Below are 25,471 nucleotides of genomic sequence, written 5' to 3' on the forward strand. Positions count from 1 at the left end.
TAAGAAAGTTTTAAGTCATCTATCATTCCATGGCCTACCCCTCCCAATACATTGTTATTCTTCCTCTCATGCAAAAACATATTATAGAGCCTGTGCTGTATCTGCAAATGTCGGGTGACAGGGTAGGAAGGGAAGTGGGGCACCACTCACTGTATAACCTTGGCTGACCTCAGACTCTGATATGCCTCTGCCTCAGAGCGCTAGGGTTAAAGGCATGCACCACCACTCCTAGTGAACTTCTTGACTTGTTCAGTTTGACATAAATTCTTTATGATACATGTTTACACATTTTCCTCTAAGTCCTTGTCTCACTTAGGGTTCTATTGCTGTGAAGGGATGCCTTGACCATGACAGATATAAAGAAAAACATTTAGTTGGGTTTGGCTTACACTTCAGAGGTTAGTCTATTATCATCATGACGAGAAGCATGGGAGCATGCAGGCAGACGCAGTGCTGGAAAATGAGCTGAGAGTTAGTTCTACATCTGGATTGAAGGCAGCAGAAAGAGAATCACACTGGGCTTAAGCATCTGAAACCTCAAAGCCTGCCACTAGTGACACACTTCCTCTAATAAAACTATACCTACTCCAACAAGGCCACACCCACTAATTGTGCCACTCCCTATGAGCCTATGGGGTCATTTTCTTTCAAACCACCACAGTCCTATTCTGGAGTCTAAAGCTAGCAGTCAAGCTGGATTTTTCTAAAGCATTGTCACTAATTCTGTTCTTTCAGAGGAACAATCGTCTCCCCCCAAAGTGGATGAGAATGACACCCTTCCAGATGTGGAACCACCACTGCCAGTACACATCCAGATAGCCAAGGATGTGATGGAGCGCTGCATCCACTTATCATCAGATAAAAACCTGAAAATCCGCCTGAAGGTCGGTGTGCAGCCCTTTTCTTCATTCATCGCGCAGCAGGTCTGAGATGTGTTGTGGTCAGTGGTAACTGGATAGACAAGCAAATTTCCTCATCCCCTGGCCCATGTGTGATGGGTCCATGAGAAAGAAGCATCAAAAGGGGTCTTTCTGTGGGACAGCAGTTATAACACCTTTCTGTGTCAGCCCAGATACCAAGAGGGAGCTGAGTCCCCTACCTTGGAAACCACAGAATTTGACGGTTCACTGAGTCTCCAAGGCAAGGAACACTGCGCGCCCTGAATGAACCATTTCTGTGCTGACATAATGCAGGATGCAGCTTTTAATATTTTAAGGCCGCTGTTCTTCTGAGCCTTTATCTTTGTTTTTGTTTCTATTTTCATCATAGAAAAAACTAACACTTTCTGTAATTTGACTTCCTCTTATGTCAGCAGTTCCCAAACAAGCCCTGATCCCAAGGACTGAGCCACATGAGTGACTATAAAAGGACCAATGGGAGGGAGAAATCTCATAATCCAAAAAGTTCTTAAGCCAAAGAAAAGCATTACTTCTCCACACCTCGAAGAGGGAGAACAATTGCCTTAGTTGCTCTGTATTGGTAGCCTTGTTAAAGGATGAAAACCCTGATCTGCTGGTTACCTCAGTGTCAGGGTCTGTGTTATGGAGTTTTTTCAGTCTTCCTGAGACAGCTGCCCATTACACAGTTGACAAGCATTGGGAGCAGGAGTACGTGTGATATTGCAAAGCTTCAGTTTCAGTGCCTAGAAACTATTTGTCAACCTTCTAAATACTCTTCATCTTTCTGGCACCTGTGTACACACTGCAGTAATTAAGAGTATCAGTTGGTGCCTGCCATGGTTGTGCACACCTTTAATCCCAGCACTTGGGAGGCAGAGGCAGGCAGATCTACGTGAGTTCCAGAATAGCCTCATCTACAAAGTGAGCTTCAGGACAACCAGGGCTGCACAGTGAAACCTTGTCTTGGATAAAAAAGAGTGTCAGTTGGGCTAGCAAGATGGCTCAGCAGGCAAAACTGCTTGCCACACATTAGAACCAACTCCCAGAACTTCTACATTAATTCTGTGGCACACATACTCTGGTACACAGATGTACACACAGATACATCATACAAATAATAAATCTTTTAGAATCCTGTCAGTGTAAGATCCACATAGTTGAGTTAAGATGATGCCTCTGCCCTTTACTAGCCATGTGACCTTGAATTTTGAACCTTTGCATCATCATGAGGAAAGTGGGGACAAGGATGTCACCCTCATAGGATTGCTCATATAAAAATACGAGAGCCTGATGGATGGTGTATACACTCATTCATTCCCTCCCTCATTCAGCCCTCATGCAGGACATACAGAAGACAGTGGCACAAAGAAAAAAAAGCCCTTTTCCCTTGGATCTTTCTATTTATTGTGGGGAAAGGGCAATACACACATATATCCAAGTTTGGGAGGTTCTAACAAGATAATAATCAGGCACCATGATAGAGAAGGGCAATCTGTCCATGAAGCAGAGCTTGCTTTCTGATTCCAACTAGCCAGCTAAGTGAGCCTCTGAGGTGACAACATTTCTAAAGGTTAAAGAACTGGCTATGCAAAGGATCAAAGCAAAGAGAACTTTCTAGGTATAGAGAGAAAATAGGCATTTTTGAATCCGTGAAATAAAATGCAGCTTGTCCAGACAGTGACACCAAAGCCATCGGTGCTGCACCCTTGCTCTTTTCTGCCCCGCTAAGCTTTCTCTCCTCCAGAGATGTGGCCTCCTCTTTTCTATGCCCTCGCTGTGGGGTCAGCTGGTTGTAGAAAGCCGGTAAGACTCCATTGGCCAGCTTCACTCTGCCTTTCTGAATCAAGGGCACATACCCTGTGCACTCTTTGTGGGTACCCATTCTTGCAAAGCCTGTGTTGGCTGCTGTACTGACCACTACCTACAATTGATGCCAGCTGTCAGTGTTCAGTGGTAGACTAAAAGATCAGTGTACAGTTTAGGCTAGCCCAAACCTCTCTGGTAAGATTGGATAGCCCTCAGATTCCTGCCTGATTCACCTGATAGCAACAAGACTTGACCCCACCATCTTCTCAGCCTACTCCTCCCTTCTTCCTGTTTCTCTCCGTGACACTGCTGCTCATTTCCTCCACCTCACTGTGAGTCTCTCCGTTGAAGTCACACAGTGCTGCTGAAGTCAAACAGATTCAAATCCTTTCTAGACTATGTTCAAATCCTTTTGTGATTCTGCCGACACCGTGTGATCACGTCTTTGCTATAAGCTCCTAAGGGCCTCATCACTTCTTCCCAATCCCCTTCAAATGCCTGCTTTACTCAGCAACTAGGATGACCTTCGGAAAACATGGATGTGTCCTGTCATTTCCCTGCTAAAACACTTGGAAATGCCCCAGTATTAGCACAAAATAAAAGATTCTTAACATGACCTTTTATGGTCCAGCTCCATCTCACTCTCATTTCTTAAGCAGAGCAAGCTCTGGGGCTTTTTAGTTTTGAGTTGTTGTTTTGGTTTTGGTTTGGTTTAGTTTTTGTTTGGTTGGTTTTTGTTTTGTTTTGTTTTTGATACTAGGGGTGGAACCCAGGAGTGGCACAAGCTCTGCAGCACTCTGCCACCAAGTCCACCCCAGCCGCAGGGTCTTGTTGTAGCCCAGCTGTAGGGACCCTCACTGTGCACTGCACTAGTGCCTGCTCATCATTTGTGTCTCCTTTTAGAAGCCATTCCTCAGAGACGCCTTGCTTTAGAGATTTCATTTCTTTGTATTGCATACTTTATGGTCTTTCTTGACACAGTAGCTAATCTTTTATCTATTGAATGGTATCTAAGGTCTTTGCCAGCTGACTCTAAACTCCATGAAGGCAAGGAAGTATGCATATTTCCTCCTTGTGTATTTGTATGCCCCTAATACCTGGCCTGGACTGAGGTCAACAGGAATAGCCAAATCTCCGGGAAACTGAGTACATGTTGTTTCAAAACTAAAAGGTATATCAAGTTTCTGTTACTATTTTAATGCATTTCTCCGGCTCACTTTGTTGAACAGGGACTTGGTCCCAGGCGTCTGGTTTTAAGCCCCTACTGCCTGTTGAAGTCCTGTCTTTTCTTTCAGGTCTTGGATGTGCTGGGTTTGTGTGTGGTGGTTCTACAGTTCCATAAGAACCAGCTCCTCCCCATGGCTCATCGGGCCTGGCCTTCACTCGTGCACCGACTCACAAGTGATGACCCCCTGGCAGTCCTCAGAGCCTTCAAGGTACTGACCCAGTCTTCTGCATTACTTCTCTTTATTTGACCTCTGGACACAGACCTTAAAGAAAGTAAAGAAAAATAAGAAAAGCACAGAAAAGATTAAATGATGCTTTCTTTAGAATTTAAAACTGAGTGATCTCATAAAATCAAAGGCCACCTGTATTCACTGAGCATCTCTTGTGTGCCAAGCAGAAGGCTTGGCATTGTCCACATGGAAGTTCATGTGATAGTAACCTGCAAGGCACTTATTACTTCCATTTTTGGCCAAGAAAGAAACAAATTCAGAGTTGATAACATACCTTGGAATTCTGCAGCTAGTAAGGGGTAGAACCCAAGTCAGGCTCATTCGCAGTAAATGATATGAAAGTCCAGATGACAGCCCACTTCTGCCTAGCCCAAGCCCACGCCCACAGTCACCCATTTTCAGGAATAATTTAGGTACAATTTTGTCAAGGATGAAATAGAACTCTAGTGAAGGCCTTTGATAAGCTACAGACCTGTAGAGATGTCATTCTCCCTGGTTAGTTTGGCTCGTATTAGTGCATGAATTTTCACTTATTTATTTATATCCTTCCTTGTTCTAAAAAGCACTTAACGGTGTCCTACAGAGATACGTTTGCCATGCAAGGCAACATAAATTAGAAGTGGATGAGCAAGATGAAGCAGAGGGAAGAGATGTGGAGGGGCAGCAGATGGGAGCCGGAAATGCAGTCAGTATGCCTGGCAGAAATAGTCTGGTTTTCTGTAAGATTCTCTAATAGATACTAAGCCAGAACACCAGCTTATTTGATGGACATAATTGTTAATGTTAATACCAAAGCAAAATGCATGAAATGGTGTGTGTGTGTGTGTGTGTGTGTGTGTGTGTGTGTGTGTGTGTGATTAAAAGGGAAGGAGAAGAGAGAGAAGGTATGTGTATAGAGAGAAAGGGGAAGGCAGAGAGAGAAGGCGGTATTATTAAATCTTACTCAGATGTACTGTTTCCCTTTATGAAAATTAATAGGTTATTTGAAATGACAGCCAGCCAGTGTAGAAAAATGAAAACATACTAAGACGTGTGTGCTGCAAGCAAGACTGCTTTTTCCACATGCAGACACATTAATACTGCTTTACCTGTAGTCATGTGATACAGCTAAGGACCCTTGAGATGAGAACCTTACTCTGCAAACTGGACAGACACTGTGAGCCCATTATGCCTTGCTTACTGATTCTTAAAGAAATTCCTATCCTCCTGTTCACTCAGTCTTGTGCAGCGGGGCAAAACATTTCAATATGTTCTGCTACAGAAAGTTTAAATGACACATGCAAAGAGACTGCCTGTTGTGAAAGATAGAAAAAGGGTGATGTACATGAGAGATTATGCAGTCGAACAGACAGAACGCAGAGATGGCTCCAGCCACAGGAACCAGCCTTGGCTTAGCTAGGGACCATAGCCTGGTCACCATCTTCGTGATGCCTGAACGTGGCAGCTGCTGAGCCTCAGAGTTTATGTTTGCTCAGCTAGTGAGAGTTAAAAGCCCAAGTCTTCTCAAGGGATGTTAGGAAGATTCCAGAGATGATCTATGTGAACTGCTTTAAGTGCTCTCTCTCTCTCTCTCTCTCTTATCAAAAAAGGAAAGGAAATCAAGGTATTAATCATATTATTCCTCCACCCCAAGCTCCCTCTGAATTACTCTCCATGTAATCTGTATTTATGGATAGAAGAATCTATGCCTTGGAAGCAGAGACCTCCAAATTCATAACTGTCAGAATCACAAACCATGGGCAAGGAATTAACCTCAATAATTCCATGGTTTTTTTCTAAGTAGAGCCCTAGATAGAATTGAATTAGCAAGCGTGCTCCAGCCCTCTTGCTGCTTTAGCAATGTGCAGTCACCAGACTTGGGGCTGTTTCTGCAGGTTTTACAGATACTTGGAAGTAGATGTGGCGATTTTCTCCGGAGTCGGTTCTGCAAAGATGTCCTGCCAAAATTGGCCAACTCTTTAATCACCCAGGCCCCCATCAGTGCCCGGGCTGGACCAGTTTATTCTCACACATTGGCCTTCAAGCTACAGCTAGCTGTCTTGCAGGGCCTGGGTCCCCTCTGTGAGAGTCTGGACTTAGGTAGGTACTACATGGGTCTCCTGACCATAGAGCCCGCACATGACTTGATGCCCCTGCTTTGCGTCCTCTGCCTAGTGGTGGTTGCGTCCCTCGCCTCCCTTCTTATACACCTCCTTCAGTCTACCCTGCCCCCCCATCTCTCCTTCTACCTTAAGGTATTCCTGGCTTGCTGGGCAGAGTAAAGAGCTCAGGGAACTTTGCATGGCTAATCTTAGGTCCCAAGACAGTGATTGGATATTGCTTGTACCCAGTGCAGTCTGAGAGCCTGAGGCTTGTTTTGTTTTTCTGCCCTGCAGGTGAGGGTGACCTGAATAAAGTGGCTGATGCCTGCTTGCTTTACCTCAGCACCAAACAGCCCGTGAAATTACAAGAGGCTGCCAGGAGGTACGTCTGCTTCATCACCCGCATCTCTTTACATTTGTTCTAAATTATAGATGATTTGCTAATGGCAAGCAGAGTTGAGGCAATCTCTGCTCTCTTTTCTCTCTCCTTGCCAGGTTAAGATGATTTCTTTAACTGTGCCAACTCCAAGGATGGTATTTTGACTAGATGCTTTCTCTTTGCACGTGACCTTTCCCGGTGCTGCAGTGTCAGCAACAATTCCAGAGGGGCCAAAGCAGAAAGGTCGGGTGCTGGAGGGAACCCAAGCCCTCCTGGCTGTAGGGTTTCTACCTCTACTCTGTTCCTGTGATCAGTGATCCAGCACCTTTCTATGCCTCTGTTCCCTCCTCATAGCAAAGCCAAAGGAAAGCACCAGGTGTGCCATGACTAACTACAGAAAGTCATAGGTGGAAGAAGATTCTGTGCAGAACTGGGTGCAGTGCAGGCAGATGTGTGCCTGGCAGATGTGTGCCTGTTTCTCGTGTTCGTACCACTCAGCTGCTTCTGGCAGTAAGCTGACCCAAAGAGCAATTTGATAGATCTTTTGATTCCAAAATTACATGAGCCTCATTTCCCAAGGTTTTGGCCATGCCTGTTAGAAAATAGCTGTGCCTCTAACACAAGCTATTTTGGTTTCACAAGAACTCAGTATTTTTTCTCATAAGCCAAAACTGAGCACAGCAACATCCTTAACTTGAGGCCTGGAGTGCACCCTGGCCTCCTTTCCTCAGCACTCCTGCCTGCTGGGAATAGCCTGTGCTCTGCAGCTGCCTGCCCCGGACACCTGCTGCCAGTGCTGCCTGGCCTGCCAACTTAATGTGGGCATAGCCCCTTCTCCCCAGGTATCTAGAGTTAGCCCTCCTCATCCTTGCTGGGGTGGGAGTCAGGCGACTCCTCATTCCCCTAGGAGCTGGGAAGGCTGCTCTGACTGTGGAATGAGGAGAGCTGCATGCTCCCTTATAAACCTTGCATTCCCTACAAGCGAGAGGAATAGCTTTTGGAATTGATTTATTGCCTTTGCAATTCTTTGCTCTTGATTTCCTTGGTAGCTTTTTTTCCTTCTGTCCCTGTCCCGTCAAATCTCTTAGACCCAAAATCAGTCATGGTTTTTGGAGCATAGGGGCGCATCCCAAGGAGTTTCTTATCCTCAGGCGTTCCTGTTCCTTAAGAACCAGCGCAGAGTGAAAGGGATCCTCCCTGGGCCGCGCTGCAGCTGGTGGTGCTGTGACTTAAGGTGCAACCCAAGGACTTGGTGACTTTACCTTGGAGTAAATTCTTCTGAGTTATAGAAATCTGATTTTCAACTTCCCACCCCAGTCTACTTTTCCTACATTCACTGCATCCCATCCTTCAAGTTTAGAGCCATCAAGCCGATATTCACAATGCATTTATCTTTTCATTTCTAATTCTCTTTTGCCGCTGAAATTAATTAAACCCAGAATTGGGCCTTGCTGAATCTTAAGTTGGTGTTCAAGGTGGCTGGAGGAGATGAATGCAGCCAGATCACTTACTGTGGCTCCCTTTGTTGCTCCAGTGCCTTCCCTTCCACCAGGGGTTGAGTCAGATGACCATGTCTGCCTTGTGGGAGGGAGAGGAAGTACAAAGCTGATTGCTTTACCCACACCTCATCTGCAAACTTATTTTGAAGGGGTTGGGGGCTAAGAGTCAGTATTGTCCGATCTAGCATCTTGATTCTGAAATTAATGAGCTCTCTAAACAGGAGGAGTCACCCAAGACAATAAGCAGGCCTGGTGTCCTGAGCCACCATGTGGAGGGCTCTGATGAAGCTGATTGCACTGAACAGTCAAAGTAGTCGTGAGAGAGTAGGGGGTCCCAGGCCCAGCCCGTTTGTCCTTAGTTCTCTTTCCTTAGCCCCTTCCTCCCTTACTAAGAGAACGCCTATCTGCCCACTTGGAAAACTGCTCCTCTTCCATTCCAAGTACCAATATAGTCAGACCACCATAACCCCTGACCTGAGCCGCCACAGAAGCCTCTTTACTAGCTGTACCTCCACCTCTGACACCAGTATTCACCACATGGCTGTCAGAGTAACAACACACTCATGGGAGATGGGAACGCTCTCGTGTTTAGAGAGCTTGTAGCAGGTTGTACAAAAGACAAACCTCAGCACAAGCTCTAGAAGTAACCAGGGAAGTCAGAAGGGCCGCAGATGGCCCGACTCCCCTCAGAACAGGTGAGCTGCTCACCCTGCTTCTCTGTCTGCTCTGAGCCCCCTGCCTCCTACAGATGGTAAGCCACATTCCCAGAGAATAGGTGCTTCTATGGGCCTCGGAGTCGTCATGATGTGGCAAAGCTGGCAACTTGCACATTCCTTTTATCCACATCATGGCTAAGTTCTCCTTCCTCCTGTTTGTTTTTCCTGGCTCTAAAGAATGTTCCAGCCTCTGTTTGCTTTTTTAATTTGTTTTATTAAATATAGCCTTCATGCTAGGCTTTACGTCCAGGTTGTAAACTCTGGAAATGGAAATTGATCGGGGGGTGCTTGATATAACCAAGGCTGTAAATGCTAAGAGTGGAGATGCCATCCCAGTTTGATGCTTTTATCTGGCAAATATGCCTGGTAAGGAGGGGGCATAAATCTTACAACTTGGGGGAGGGGTGGGACAGGAGATAACCTTGCTGCTTGTTACCACAAGGTGTCACTGTTAACTGGTTATGGGGGGGACGCTTCTTCAAATCCCATGTATTTAAGCAACATTAATGGCTGACAAATAAGTAAATCATATTCTGGGTATGGGAAGAGTAGCCATCAAATCAAGGGCTATAAAGAAGACAGTATCCATAGGAGTAAGCCTTGGATCAGCCGTGCCCCACCTAAGCCAGAGGCAAAGGCAAGCTTAACTGTTGTAAATTCCTAAGTAGTCTAGAAGCCTTCAGTATATCTCCCAGCATGTGGTTCTGTACCCTTCTGACCACTGGGCTTTGCCATTTCATACCCGGGAAGAATTCCAGAGGAGAGCAACTCCCCTACTCTTAGGGTCCCATCCCAATTTTGGTTTTTCCTTGAATATGTACACTCAGTGGGCCAATCTCCTGCTAGCCTCTGAGGCTCCCTGTCCTACAGCAAGGTCTTACATCAAATGCACCTTCACTCTGGGCCAAAAACAAATAAAAACTAGACCGTATCTACTGTTAAAGCATGAAGTCCCATCCCCAGTAAGTTTGTGATAAACCTAAGCTCCTAGGCTGTTGGGTCTCTAACAACTCCTGCCCCCTGCCAACCCCAGAACCTGACTAGGGATACAGGTAACCACCAGCTAGTGTACCTTCTGCCATGCAGGTCCTGATGCTGTTATCGCTTAGATAGACCAGGGTCAGAGTGGGGGTATTGAAGGCACACAGTACTCACTCGCCTTCCTTCACCTGGCATTGTGTGAGAGCAAGTAGCATCAATTGGACAAACCTAAGTTTAGGGTCCTATATCCTATGCTATGTGGCTGCATGGGATCTATTACTTTACTTTTCAGTTCCTCCCTCTGTGAGTGGATGGTGGTGATGCCTTCCTCACAGGGTCTTTGTACAGATGAGTTTTGTTTTGTTGTGTTTTAATGTGGTCAGAAAGTCAACTCTAAAGATTATGTGGTGAACTCCTATGTGCCAAGCACTGGTCTGGGTACTGAAAACAGAAGACTGGTGTCCTCTGCCCTCGCGTTGCGTATATTTCAAAGTGTGGTTCTATATGTGTGTACATGTAGGAAGTGCATGTGTGTATACACTAACCAAATGATGTGTCGTCATGTGTGTATACACCTGGGTGCAGCCTTCCTTCTAAATCTGCTTGTTATTAAAATCTGAAGAGGGCTTTCTCCTCAAAAGGTTTTTTTTTTTTTTCATGTTAATTGGGACACCCTCCCCATCTCCATTTGTGGGGGAAGTCAGGAGCAGGTTTGAAGGTTCCTTTATTGACTGACTTCCCAGCTCTCTTTCTAGCTGTAGGATCCCAGCCCATCAAAGAACCAGCTGGTGCCTTCAAACCCTGAACAACACAGACTAGCACAGGCTCCTTCATTTCATCCCCACCAGAGCCTGACTCCTCTTTACGCCACCCACAGGCCTGTCTGTTTGAACAGCTCAGGAGCTACTGAGGTGATCCTCTAGTTCAGCTAGCTCAAAATGAATAGCTCATCCCCTGAATTGAGTGGACAGCTCACTTGAGGCCTGGATTCAAAGCTGTTTCCCCCTGGGTTGCACCTGGCATGGAAATGAGGGCACTCCTCATATTTTTCCTTTTGACATTTGATTAATAGTTGACAAATCCAGATCCAAGTAGTTAGCTTTCCTATTATCCATCTTTTGACAGTCACTGCTGCTTTTCTTTTCAAGGCCCATTGTTCTAAAAATACACTCAGATCTGAAACCGTTCACTGTGCACATAGAGGCATGATTTCATGTCGTCAGAGATAAGAGACATCTGCCATGCAGATTACAAACAAAGCAGGTTACTAGGTTTCTGATATGAAGGCAGAGATCTCTGCACTTCTTAAACCATGTGTCGCCTGTATTTTCCCGAGGCTGTAATGTGTCATGGGATTGCTAACCTGCTGGAGTTTGCACCCAGTGTGTGTATCGGGGAGTGGGGGGTAAGCTTGCCTGTACATGTGCATGCAGAGGCCAAGTGCCAAGATCCAAGGCATGCGCCATCATACCCCACCAGAAATACATTTCTAAGAAAGACTTCCCATTGCACCCATCAGTGGGAGTTGCTGGCTTAGTGACAAAGCATGGGTCACAAAAAAAATGATTTGAGTAGGATAGGGCAAGACACTTAGATTGTCACAAAAGTGTCATCTTTCTTGTAGGGGCAGGAAACACTGCATGTGACCTTTGAGTATATTAGCCAGAGCTGAGACAAGAGGCTACTTTGAAGCCATAGCAAGCAACCCTGCCTTGGGACCTTAGCCTGGGGGCCTGAAGTAGAAAAGCTAGCCAGATGGAAGGGGCTGCATTTAAAACCCACCCAGTAGGACTTAAACCCTGCTAGGTTCTGGCTTCCTTTTGAATTGTCTCTAACAGATTGGGCCTCTCCATGTCATGTCCTTTTAAATATGCATGAAGCAGTGGAAACATTCTACTGCGGGGCGCCATCCTGTCCAGCAGGAATGAACCCCACCAAAAACGAGAATTCCTTCTCTGGTCACATCTTTATTTGGAGCATTCCCTTGAGGAAAATTGGGGGAAGGGACGATAGAGCAGGGACGAGAGAAAGCTTAGAGAGAGGAAGTAGGGTCCCGAGGCATCTGCTTTTAAACGGTGGAGCAGCTTGAACGCTGTCCTGATTGGTTAATGCCATTCTGCTGGTCTGAGCATGTGCAGGCAAGGGTGCAGGCAGGGTTGCTCAGCCCCACGTGGCTACCTCCAAACTGCAGGACCACCTGTGCCTCCAGGTGGCTCCCAACATCTCCCCCTAATTATTGTCTTTAAGAGCAATAAGGCAAAACTATTTTCCAATCTGGTCCCCACCTAGACGCAGCATGCCAAGGATATTTGCTCCCACCCATTCCTAAGGAAGGAAAAGGCAAAATAGAGTCAGAGATAAGAGGTTGCACAGGGTGTTGCTCAAGTCGATGGTGTGAAACAGCTGCTCTTGACACCGCCCAGAAGGTCATCTCTGCTGTCTCCGCATGAATCTTCCACAGCAGGACACTCAGCATCCACTGGGTCGTCTTCTTTATCTCTCTGGTCGGTCTCGCTGGCATCCAGATGTATGTCAGCATTCCTAGAAAAACATAAACAAAACTCTCCTCCCAAATTAACATTTAAGACTATTAAAAACTCTCAGTGTAAAAATTCAGCACAATCAGTACTGGAAGTAGGCTGGTTTTGAACTTAGAGACCTGTAGGTCTCTGCTTCAAAAAGCAAATCTTGTTTGCCTGTACCAGCAAAATTTTGAATTAAAAATTAAGTGTATAGAATGCAAGAGAAATCCTTTCTCTGGGGGAAGCTGTCACTGGTAATGTAGTCCCCCTCTTATGTCTAAAAACCAAAGCAGTTGTCACTGGGAATTGAACTCAGGACCTTTGGAAGAGCAGGCAATGCCCTTAACCGCTGAGCCATCTCTCCAGCTCCCCTATTTAGATGGAAAAACCTCTAGGTAACATTGTTTATTTCACCAGGTGCCTCAGGCAAAAGGTCCGCCTTTGTTACCTAGGATACGGTAACCAGGTAAACATGCCTTTATTATGATAATCACGACCAGTTCTTTAAGGGAGAATGGGCGTAGCATCGATCTGGCTACTTCCTGCTGACGAAGGGACGTTGTTTAGGGGATAAATGTTTTTATCTGACTGAATTTTTGGCGACAAATGTTTTTATCTGACTGAATTCTTGGCGACCTTGACTGAGGGCGGCGGCAGCAGCGGACAGCGGCGGCTGCCACAGCTCCGCCTCTGAAGCCCATAATGGCGCGCTCCGCATGGCCCAAAGGCATGGCTCCGCCCCGGGCCGTGCGCGGGCTCGCCGTTTCACCTCAGGCAATGAACTCGCACCGCCGGCTGTGAGTCTTTTTCAAGCTCCGGCGAGGGGGGGGGGCATCCGCCCACCCGTGGAGGGGCTTCTCCTGCCCGGTCCGCCCGCGCGCAGAGCCCCGTTCTCTGGGAACTCACCTCCCCGCTCGCCCATGTTGCTATGGAAACACAGTTTTTCCGCAGAGCCGATTCAGCTCCTCTTTGCCTTCTATGGCGCCGCTGCTCACCACACAGCTTCCGCCTCAGTCAGGCGAGTCCGCTCAGGTGCTGAAAAAGTCCTCCAAAAACCATAGCCCCGCCAGAAGGCCGGGACATATAGCCTCTGATGTCACACGGACTTTAGCCTGCCCGTCGCCATGGCGATCTGGCTTTCCGTAGGCCCCCAGCAAACTCCCCGCCAGCAACCGGTTGCGTCTCCCTCCTGAGTAGCTGGGATCACAGGTGTGCACCACCGTGCCTGGCCCACTTCCGTGTTTTTAATCAGGCATTACCGCTCAAAGGCGGGCCGGCTGCCGCCAGCACTCTCAGCACGATCAAGCAGCTTGTCTTTCTCAGTCAAAAATTAAAGTTTTTTGTACGTGAGAGCCAGAGACTGAGCTCTCTTAACAAAATTAGGCGAAAATCACCTCCAAAAGCTCTGTGGCTCTTTAAGAACAGGGAAGGCAGTGATCAAGTTTGCCTCCCTACGAGACTGTTGCCTCCAGTCTCTATCAGCGAGTATGCACGGAGGAAGCCGCGGATCTCCCAACCGTAAACCTCGCTTTTTCTCAGCTCCACCTGCACTGAACTTAAGGGATTTTTCTTCCCCGTTGCTTTTTGTACCTTCTTTCAGATACCTTAACTTTGATTTTTTTTTTTTTTTTTTTTTTTTTTTTTTTTTTTTTTGTATTTTCTTTTCTATTTAGGCCTATCCTTTGAAATTCCTTTTTACATTTCTTTTCCTCCCCTTTTTGGGGATTTTAACCGACGTCACTCACCGCTCCATGTTCTCAGAGTTCTGAAATTCAAGGCTCTCTGTGCTGGTGTCTGATCTTGGCTTTTTCTCCCGGGCTTTCTCAGGGTCCCCCGGCGTAGTTGTCAGGGTCCCTCAGCGTCCGGGGTTTCGAGCACCAGTTGCGGGGCGCCATCCTGTCCAGCAGGAATGAACCCCACCAAAAACGAGAATTCCTTCTCTGGTCACATCTTTATTTGGAGCATTCCCTTGAGGAAAATTGGGGGAAGGGACGATAGAGCAGGGACGAGAGAAAGCTTAGAGAGAGGAAGTAGGGTCCCGAGGCATCTGCTTTTAAACGGTGGAGCAGCTTGAACGCTGTCCTGATTGGTTAATGCCATTCTGCTGGTCTGAGCATGTGCAGGCAAGGGTGCAGGCAGGGTTGCTCAGCCCCACGTGGCTACCTCCAAACTGCAGGACCACCTGTGCCTCCAGGTGGCTCCCAACATTCTACTACATTTATGATACTCTGTCTTGTGATATTTTAGGGGCATGATTAGCATCATATGCTGCAACTGGTGTTTATGGTTTTAAATCCTGTCCTCTCTGCATTTAAATGTTTTTAATGGGAGTCTGAGTTGGAGGTCGATCGATGGGTGAATGGTTTTGAACAGGTAAATATAGCTAGGTCTAACAAGTAAGTGTATCAGCAAAGGTAATTGGTAGCATGTATTTGGAGAGTAAATTGTTGCTTCCAGTCATAATCCCCCATTCCCAACATTTAGAGACAAAAAAACAGCCTCGGTGCATAGGAAGATAGCTAAATTGAATAGCAAAAAGGGACAAGCTTGAAATACTGGTTAACCAATGAACTGAGACCCATTAGAGTAAATTACCGAGTATGGAAACATAGCCCCACTGCTTGCAGCCTGGGACAAGTCAACACCCTGGGCATCCATTTGTTTAAAAGGCAGCACACAGCCTCATTTGCAGTATTGGCATGCATAGAGTAATGGAGGAAGAGATGACCAAAGAACGGGATATGGAGGCTGTTCTACCGGAGAGGGGACCAGGTCTGCTTCCCAGTAAGTGATGTGCTTTCGGCCACATTTGCTCAGACCCCTGTGGAAAGAGGTGTGTCATGCTCCTAAGAAGATACCCCAGAACCACTTCCTTAGATGCTCCAAATAAACAAACAGACACAAAGCCACAAGTTCTTTACCTCTAGCATTTGCCCTGACAGCTCCTGGGAGCATTTTATAAATCCAAAAAGAGACAAGGAACATCAGATCCCTCAAGCAAGTAATTGACAGAGAAAGAATAGCCTGTCACCCGGAGAGCTGGGAGCCTTGCACTTCAGTTACAGTTTATTTAGCAATTCCGGACCCTGATTGGCTTACAGTCTTCTAGAGCCGCCTTTGAGTGGATACTGTCTAGACAGAGCTTGCAAAGACATACTCTGCTGTTACAACACAGGGTTCTCTTTTTGGTTTTGCCACTGGGGTTGGACAGGGAGTGGTGGCAGTAGTGATGGCAGTGGTAGATAATCTGGTGCTCATGCTACAGAGTTGTGGTGGCCCGTGGAGGCCAGACAGCACCTCGGAACTATCTGTCTGCCCCTGGAGTCGCCACTGCCCTTATGAACCCCTTAGGAATCCTTCCCTGGCTACACCCACAGAGGGCCTCTAGGATGGCCTAGCCATACTACACTATGATGCCTGCCTTTCCCAGAAGATGAGATGGGTCCTGAAACCATAGCTTTCATCAGCCTCCTTTGTAACATCTCAGAAACCTAGAATAGTGTCTGTAAATGTCTGAACCACAAAAATAAGGCCCTGATTCTGCTAGCTAGATTCCATTAGCACACTTCTTGCCTCCCCAGGCCACCACACCCCAGCTGGCTCTTTGGAGTAGCCCAGCACTGATCCTGAAGGAATGTTCTCCTTCTGTTGGTTTGGCCATGCTCTCCTTCTGTTGGTTTGGCCTCTGGAGTTTATTAGGTACTTACTGATACCCGTCAACTATAGACAGGGCTGAAGTGCAGGGAAATGGCTGCCTGCATGAAGTGAAATTCAATAAAACTGCATTTTAAGTGAAAAATCAGTATAAACACCAGGCTTCTTTGCCATGGAAACAGAGGTTGCTTAGAAACTGCCTAACGGTGAGTTCTAAATTTTTTAAAGTCAAGTTATCATTTAAGCTACACGGCCCTACAGGTTATTGAGAGATAATCACCTGCCTCAGGACATGTGGAGGCAGGAGGCACAGCTGAGTGCCTCCTGTGCTCTGGGGACCAGGTAATCTCTTGATAACTGTGCTCCCCGGAGCCACCAATTTGGGCCTGGGAGAAGGAGAAAGGAGTTTTTGTTCAGGAGTTAAATAGTGTACATTCTCTTTGGGTTTGAAAAAAGATGAACTGGCCATTTGGCATGTTCAACAACCATCCCTGCCATGTCTGGAGATAGATTGAGGATGTGTTCTAGGCAGTTGCCCTGGTCACTCAAAGAGAGGGCTTACCTTTGTCTTCTGGCTTGATTATGCAGAAAGGCTGGGCAAGAAGTGGCCCCAAGCAAAGTGCTCCAGAGTTGAGAATCAAAGCCAGGCCTCTGGAGCCCTCAGACCCAACCTGCCAGACCTCGGGCTCAGCTCCTGGTGGCAAAGCCAACAGGGCCGAGGTTAAGAATTTGTCAGTGTTTAGGGTTCAGCAGACCGCATGCCTCCTGCCCAGCAGGAGCGCAGCTGCTCCTGCCAGCCACCTGCCTTCATGGCTCGGGTTCACTCCCCCTCCTCATGCTTGCAGGTGGTGAAATATACTGCATTCCACTGTCCCTGAAGTAACAGACAGAATTAGAACCCTGTGGCTGAGAATTGGGCCCCACCAAGGCACTGTGGAGTTGAGTGAGACAAAAGACAGATGTTTTGCCCTTTTCAGACTGAGCCTTATCCATAGCAGGTGATACTGCTGGAGTCGGTAGTAGTAATCATTCCTTGGGCTCTTGCTCCCCACCCCATCCCTGTCTCTCTCCCCTTCTTTCCCTCCACCTTCTCTCTCTCCACCTTCTCTCTGTCTTTCTGTGTCTGTACCTCTCTCTATTTCTGTTCCCTATCTCTCTACCTCCTCCCTCTTTCTCATCTCTCTGATTCTCTCTGTGTGTCTCTGAAATAGTGTTTTTGTTAGACACTCAGAATGCTCCCCTGCCTCACTCTTCCTCCTCTCAGAACATGCCCATGAGGGAGGCTAGACCTCCTGTGATCATCCTTGGGAGAAAGTGGAAGCAGGCTCTGGAGGCAGGATCTTTGCTTCCAGGGGCTGAGACAGGCGGAGGAACTTGCTTGTTTGAGCATCTACCCTTTTAGGAGCAAAACACCAACATCTAAAATGATTTCTAAGAGTTTGGTTCTGCTTAATAAAAGCAGGTGAAGTCTACACATGCTTTCTTTGCTTCTCTGTTAGTGTTTTATTTGGAGATCTCAGAGGGTTATTACAGCATCCCATTCAGCCCGCTAAAGGGGTCTCAGGAATGAGCGCCGTTATGCTCTGGGCTTGTAAGCAGAGCGGACCTGTGCCTGAGCTGGGCCTCGGTCCCTCTGCTGCTGCCCAGATAAAAACATCCCGTGAAGGAACAGCAGCTGCAGCTTGAGAAATTGTCCCAGTTCTTGAAGGAGAAAAAAGTCAGATTAAATCGTTTGCACTCTAACAGTCTTTGGCACCGAGGGACACTGTCAACAGTGTCACGTGTAAACAGAAATGTGCTTCCCGGGTTGGTTTTTTTTTGGGGGGGGGGTTATCGTTTCCCTCACCACTCTAATTATCAAAGATATTTTTGTTTTTAAACAAAAATTGTCTCCCACGCAGGCCCCATCTCTTTTTTGCAGTGAAGTGGAAACAATGAATTAGAATAGTATAATCACTTCTTCAGCAACTACTGTGTAGGTTATAAACAAGATTATTCTAAGCTAACACATGTACGCATGCATGCTCACACAGTCACAGGTTCATACGCATGTACACTCACACACATGCGCACACAGTCTCCCTCCCCCCAGGATATATCTATCACACACAAGGAAGAAAGCAAAACTGGTGTCACAGGATAGAGCCCAACTCCCCCAGGGGCACAGATTTTTCCAATTAATGAAGTTAAAAACCAGAAATTAATTTTTATTTAGCAATCATTTTATTCCCATTTGACTCTCAAAAGTATGCTAGAGGTCCCTAGAAATAATTGGCAAGAATGAGGTTATCTTCCTATCTGTATAGTTGTTCCTTGGTACACAGGATGAATTGGCTCCAGGCCCCATAAGTACTTAGTCCTTTTGTGAAATGTCTCTACAACCTGGGCACGTGGTGATCACCTTGCATGGTGTAAACACTGAATGCTGGTTACACTGGGTGGTCAGAGACTGTTAACAAGGAAAAGTCTTGTGTATGCTCATTAGGGGTGGAATTTGGCTTTAAGTATTTTAGTCCGTCACTAGTTGAGTCTGGGTGGAGTCCACTAATACTGAGGCTGATGGTATTTTTAGCTGGTAAATGGAGGTCACCTGGAGATGGGCAAGAACAACCTACAATGGTACATATGTGTGAAAACTGTAACAAAACCTATTGTGTATGCTAACTTCAAAAATAAATTTAAAATATACTTGGGGGCTGCTGAGATAGATGGTAAAGGCACTTGCCATGGAGCCTGAAAACATGCGTTCCGTCCCAGGACCCATATGGTAGAAATCAAGAACCTACTCCTGCAAGTTATCCCCTGCCTCCACACATGGCATGCATGTGTCCAACACACACACACACACACACACACACACAAATATTAAAAAAAAATGTTTAACTGGAGTTGGTAGGGACTGATCTGTGTTTTAAACCTAAGCAAAATACTGTAAAATGAGAAAACTGAAAATAGATGTGGTTTTACTAAAAGAATTCACCAGCACTTGGTTAGTAGAGGCAGGAAAATTGGGAGTTCAAGGCCAACCTTGGCTACATAGCAAGTTTGAAACCAGCCTGAGTTGCATGAGTCCCTGTCTCAAAGGAAAAAAGAAGGGAAACAGTAGGGAAACTGAGGCCAAACCACATGTATAGTTCCAAGGCTCCATGGCTAGTGATACGTGATAACACATTTTGTTTCCCTGTTCCTATTCTTCCTTATGATGGCCTTGTGACCTTTCGCAGATCCTTGCTAGAATGTAAAAAACCCAGGAAGGGGTGTCCCTCAAAGTCATTAGTCAGTCGTCAGGCAGTGAGAGCCTGTTATTCAGCAGGTATTCACTGAGTGCTTATAGTGTGCTAAGCCAAGGGAAAGCCAGTAGCCACGCTTCCTGCCACTGTGAGACAGCTGAGTGCGAGAGAGTCCTGAGAGGAAAGGGGAGACCACCTCGACAAAGTGGGAAAGCAGCCTCTCCAGCAGGTGATTCAGTGTGGGTGGGCTGATGGGGCCAGCACAGGGAAAGCATCAGTTACCCTAGGATTGAACAGCCAAGTGTGTGAGGTTTACACGGGACTATCCGGTCTGGGGGCACACGACTGGTGGTTCAGAAACAGGAATTGAACAGATAATAGTCAAAGTTCAGATCAAGGTGAAGACTTTCATTCCTGGTAACACTGTGGCCCTGGCCCTTAATTGAGCTCCAGGTTGTGTTTGTACAGGAAATCAATACTGTTCGCCTCAAGATCCCTTGGCTAGACTTCAATGAGCATGTATTCTGTTGGCTCTTGTCCCCAGACCTCTAAGAAGCCATGACTCTGAGTGACCAGAATGGGTCCAGCCAGGGGCACATGAGGACCTTGAAGAAAAGAAGTTCAGGGGTGTTCCCAGATCCCCACGCATAGCTGGTATTGTAGGGCTAGGCCTGTCATTCCTCCAGACTCCAGCTTTACACTGAAGAGCTTCTTTGTGTCAATACTGCTCCCCTTGGACTAATTACTGTTTTACTCCATGTCGATGGACCGGAAGCTATTCGCCTATATTTCTGTTAGGCTCTGGAGCCATCCTGATGGCCCTGTCTTAGGATATAAAGTGGGTTCCCTCTACTGTTTGAAGTGACTTGATATTGTGATCAGTTCCTTCTCAGAGTTGAGTGAACAGCCTCTGGGATGAGCAGTGGCTGTCCTTCCTTCCTCCTCCCACCCACCTCCCCTGCTCATGCAATCCTCTCTCCACAGCGTCTTCCTCCACCTGATGAAAGTAGATCCTGACTCCACCTGGCTTCTCCTGCAAGAGCTGTACTGCCCTATGCAGCAGTTCACAGCCCCCCACCCCAGCCTTCACCCTGTGCAGCTGCGAGGGACCACCGAACAACAGAACCCCTATGCCACCAATGTGCTCCACCTGCTCCAGCAGCTACCGTGACCCTGCTGGACCCTGCCAGCCAGAAGTTAAACTGAGCCACCCCTAATGAAGGCGGTTGCAGCAGCACAGAGGTGGTGAAAGCCAATCGATGTATAAATTGATCGATCACACAACTGCTCAGAAATGGATTGAAGGAAAGTAGCTGACTGTTGTTTATATTTCACTCTTCATGTTTTCAGATGGCATTGTCTGAGGGCTCTAAGAGTTTAAGAGTTAGCATACTATCCCCACGGGTCCTACACACACACACATACACACACACACACACACACACACACACACACACACACACACCTACACCTGTGCTCCAGGCCCAAGTTTGATTCTCAGCACTCACTGGTAGCTCAAAACCATGCAGAACTCCAGTTCCAAGGGATCCAACACCCTTTTCTGACCTCCACGGCCACCAGACTTGCACATGGTGCACAGACACACACATGAGCAAAACACTCATACTCATAAGATAAATAAATCTTCTTTTAAAAATTCTTAGTAAGAGATTGATTTATTAACTTTTGGAGGGGAGAGCTTTCTCCTCACTCTTCTTGATGGGGTGTATGGGGGATGGGCGTGCATGTCGGTCGGTCACATCAGAGAACAACTTGCAGGAGTCACTCCTTCCACTGTGTGGTTTCCAGGGTTGAGCTCAGGCCAGCAAGCTTGGCAGATGGACCGTTCCCTGTTGAGCCGTCCTCATGGCTTCCCCACCCCACTTTTTTTTAACACACAATGTTACTCTGTAACCTTGGCTCTTCTGGAACTCACTAGGTAGCTCAGGCTGGCCTTGAACTCATGACAGTTCTCTTTTCTCAAGTTCTTGCGTACTGGGAATTACAGACATGAGCCATCACTTCTAACTTAATTTCATTTTCTTATTTTTTTGTTTAGTGTGTATAAGTGTTTTGCTTGCATGTACGTATGTATATATGTATGTACACTATGTGTGCGCTGGGTGCTGGAGGATATCAGAAGAAAGTGTTGAATTCCTTGGAACTAGAGTATGGATGACGGATGGTTTGAGCCACCATGTGGGTAGTGAAAACCAGACTTGCGTCTCTGGGATAGTAGTCAAGTGTTCTTAACTCCTGATCCGATCATCTCTCCAGCCCTGCTGCTTGATTTCTTAACTTTTTACTGTTGATACTGCATACTAGTCCCTGTGAGGGCTGAAATATGTGTGGCTAAACAGTGACATGTGCCCACGGCCTTGGCTTTGATCCTAGCACCACACACAGCCCTACTCACTTGTCAAGCTCACTGACCTGAGGGTTATGCTCACGCAGATCCTAGGTGTCTTGCACAAGCTTTTACATGTGTAAGTGTAAGCCTCTGTGGCTGCATCTAAAGAGCCCAGCAGTGATCCAGTAACGTCAAGTGTTCAGTGCTTCCCCATCACATTTGAGTCAGAATTAAAGTAAGTTACATACATTGGGGGTGCTGGTGTGTCCTCTAATACTCCTAATTTACAGCTTCCCCCTGCACCTCTCTCTTCCTGGAAGGGTTGCTGTAAGGATACAGGCTTTCTCCTCCACGGCCTATCCCTGATGAATGGATTTACTAATTACAGCCATGCAGGGTCAGCTCAGGCTCTTCCGGAATTTCTGTGAACTGGGGAACAGCAAGAGTTCTGGGTCAGGTATGGCTTGTTCTGTTTTTGTTTTTGTTTTTTCTCCTTCCAGTTTCCTGGCTTCAGACTATCCCTTGTAAGTACTTCAATCAGGGCCTGTGACTTTGCTTGTATCAGCGGTCACTGGTACACTGTCACCACTCAGTCATTAGGTTACCAGATACTGCTTTGCCATGCCTCCCATGCAGACTTGCCTTGGTGTCTGTGTACCAGGGATCTTCCCTTCCTCAGGCATCTGTAGCCTGCAGCTATCGTTTATGTAGAAAAGGTAGAAAAAAAAATACTTGGTTTTTTTTTTTCTAGCTGAGAAATTTGGCACAGTACACATTTGAGTATGCAGCCAGGGGATGTATTGACAAATGACCTTCCAGGCACCAACCAAATAACTCTCTGAGTTATGTGGACAATCCCCAAGCTCCAGCACTTCGTTGGCATTGGCGGGCCGGGCGGGGGGGGGGGGGGAGGCGAGGGTTCACTGGATTGAGGGCCTGCAGCTAGTTCTACCGGTCACTGTCTGTTCTCTGAGGACAGTGGGGTATTCAGCTCCTTCAGGTCTTGATGGCCACCCATTCTTCAGGTGGGTCCTCATGGGCTTCCTCCCTGGCCTCAGCGCTCCAACATGCCATGTAGCTGACATCACAGAACTCTATACAACTCCTGAGATTTCATTAGGACCCCGAGCTAAGAGTCCATGGCAGCCCAGGGTATCATTTGACTCTCTTCTAGTTGTGAAGTTCCAGGATGGCTTTGTTCCCAGCTCTGCCAGCACAAAGTGATGGGCTAATTCATTCTCGAGAGTCTGACAGATGAGAAAACGGGTCGGCCAGGTAGCGTGCCCTACAGAGCATTGCACAGTTAATGGGGTCAGGGTGGGGTGGAAAGGTGGCAGGGGACGCAGGAGGGATTGCCACTGTGCTCCAAACTTGCTCCTGCCCCACAAGGAGTTAAAATAGACTGAGCTGCTTTCTGATTGCAGCAGGCAGATTGTTACACTTGATTAAAAAAAAACTAATTAGTGTGCCTCTGTTATATTCAGACAACTTTAATTTTGAGCCTGGCTAGCTGACTCAGGTAGACCTTGTTAGCATGGATGTCCAACAGCGGTTCTTCCCCTCTTCCAGCTTGCTGAGGTGGGAAGAGCTTCCCTTCACCATGCCCTAGCACAATTGATACACTGTGGGCAGACAGTGATGCCAGGCCGGGATGCGGGGTAAGACCGGGAGTGCAAGGTCTTCCTAGCCTGAGGCTCATGAGACCCTATCTTAAGGAAAAGGGAGCAGGGAGGACTGGTGAGATGGCACAGCTGGTAAAGGTGCTTGTCACACAAGCCTGGCGACTTAGATTCAGTCCCTATCCGTGTAAAGATAGGAGGGAACAGACCTCGGCATTGTCCTGGCACCTCCTCCCTATACGTACACTCACACAATAAACTGAAAGAAGAGAATGGGAAATTGAGTAAACAGTTCAGTTAATAAGACACTTGCCTTCGGGGCATAAGGACCTGAGTTCGATCCTCAGAACTCAGAGATAAGCCAGGTGTGATGGCACTGTGGAGTTGGGGGCAGGCCAGCTGGCCTAGCCTGCTTGGTACATTCTCTCAAAAATAGCATGGTGGAGACCGAAGTGGAGGTTCCCACTTAAGGTCACTCCTGTGACAACTCACGACCACTGGCAGCTAGTTCCAGGGCCCCCATGCCTTTTGACCACCAAGGCAGTCACACAGTGCACATACACACATGCTGGCAAAACACTTAACACATAAAGAATTTTTTTTATTTTGGTTTTTCGAGGCAGGGTTTCTTTGTGTAACACCCTGATTGTCCTGGAACTCGCTTTGTAGACCAGGCTGGAATCAAACAAATATTCGCCTGTCTCTGCCTCCCTAGTACTGGAATTAAAGGTGTGTGCCACTACCACCCAGCTAATTTTTATTTTTCTGTAAGGCAGATGGCTCCTGAGGAAAAATGCTGGACGTTGACCTCTGGCCTCTCCATGTGCACCCGCACACGTGAAGAAAAGTGAATAAGTGAAAACGAAAGGGGTTGAGTGTAGAGCTTTACCGTACAGCAGAAGGTTCTGGAGAGGTCGGGGAAATACAGAGCTGGAGGTAGGGCACTGTGGAGGTGGCTGGAGGTGCCACATTGTGAAAAGAACATGGATGCCTAGGCACATCCGAGCTGGGTGGATTCCTGCCTGCCCCTGCGTGACTGTGTGGCTTTGGACAGGTCCTTTTTACTTCTGACTTTCCTTTCTCATCCCTGCTGTTGTTGTTTGCTGGGCCTCTTGCAGCAGCTCTGTGGGGAGGAGTCCACTCTAAACTCTTGTATCAGTCGCTGTGGCTCAGCCTCCACCAGACTTCCCTGCTTTGCAACTTGCTGCCTGTGACTTATTACGTAGTTCTGGCCGAGAAAGTCCCTGGTTAGCCCTCAGAATGACCCACATTTGAACTGAAGGGAGCTGCAGATCAGAGCCAGATGAGAGACTGACTCAAGAGTCCAAATACCAGGACTTGAGTGGGGTCTGCAAGGAGACACACAATACCCTGGGTGCATTAAACTGGGAAGGCTGCTGGCGTCTACCTGCCTAGGAAGGCTGCCACTGGCTTTTTTCTATTCTGTATAGAGGAAAGCTGGAAGATGAAGGCGGGGGAAAGGTTCCAGCCAGGGCCTTGGAAATGTGGGGACTTCTCACAAGGGGAAAGTCTATGCTTGCAGGCATAGGCACCCCTGCCCGTGTCTCATCCTGGCTTCCTGCTAGTGGACTGATAAGAGGCTCACACTAGTGTGAGCACCAAGAGGCCAGAATTCGCCTCCTGCCTTGTCCAACCTTGAGCTCCTGTTTCCCTGGTGTGACCTTCCTTCTCTGTAACCTCTATCCAATCAGAGATGGCCGCCTGCAGCCATTCCAGGTGACCATTCTTTCTCTTTCACACTCTGGAGGTTCACCTCTGTCAGCCAGAGTCAGATGCAGCCCAGGGTTCCTGCTCCTCAGTTCGTTGTCTGCTGTACCCCAAACCAGCCATCAGCCATTTACAGTAGGTGGCAGTGGGGCCCTTGGACCTTTAAGGCCAGAGGACTCTCTTCACCTTTGACTTTTGTTGGGGTGGCAGGGGGATTGAGATGGGCTTTCTCTACAACAGCTGGCTGTCCTGGAACTCTGTAGACCAGGCTAGCCTCGAACTCACAGAGATCCACCTGCCTCTACTGCCCAAGAGCTGGGAATAAAGGCATTCCCGCCACCACCCAGCTCACCTTTTTTTAATACCCTTTTAAAATGTTAATTCATTTGTGTATGTGTGTAAATATGTGTTAAGTGTGGGTGCATATGTGTGTGAGAGGAAAGCACTGTGTACAGGTATACATGTATATGCACTTATGTGTGGTTGTGTGTGGAGGGAAGAGGTCAACTGTGGGTGTCCTTCCTTAGGAACCACCCATTTTGATTTCAAA

General features: G+C 47.2%; 1 protein-coding gene and 1 pseudogene across 1 annotated transcript in view; one reads left to right on the plus strand and one right to left on the minus strand.

The window, feature by feature from the left end:
• The window catches only part of Tti1 (TELO2 interacting protein 1), a 51,960-nt gene extending 31,073 nt beyond the window's left edge, over window positions 1–20,887 (plus strand). Inside the window, exons 4-8 of the mRNA XM_048440903.3 lie at window positions 736–884; window positions 4,001–4,141; window positions 6,037–6,241; window positions 6,538–6,625; window positions 20,209–20,887. Coding sequence (XP_048296860.3) covers window positions 736–884; window positions 4,001–4,141; window positions 6,037–6,241; window positions 6,538–6,625; window positions 20,209–20,395 — 770 coding nt within the window. The 3' untranslated portion in view covers window positions 20,396–20,887. The remainder of the gene's footprint in view (window positions 1–735; window positions 885–4,000; window positions 4,142–6,036; window positions 6,242–6,537; window positions 6,626–20,208) is intronic.
• LOC148120584 (Nuclear RNase P) lies at window positions 13,103–13,295 on the minus strand (annotated as a pseudogene).
• Window positions 20,888–25,471: the final 4,584 nt, after the last annotated feature.

Source organism: Myodes glareolus, chromosome 10 (genome assembly GCF_982192425.1).
Source record: "Myodes glareolus chromosome 10, mMyoGla1.1, whole genome shotgun sequence".
In the NCBI taxonomy this organism is placed as follows: domain Eukaryota; kingdom Metazoa; phylum Chordata; class Mammalia; order Rodentia; family Cricetidae; genus Myodes; species Myodes glareolus.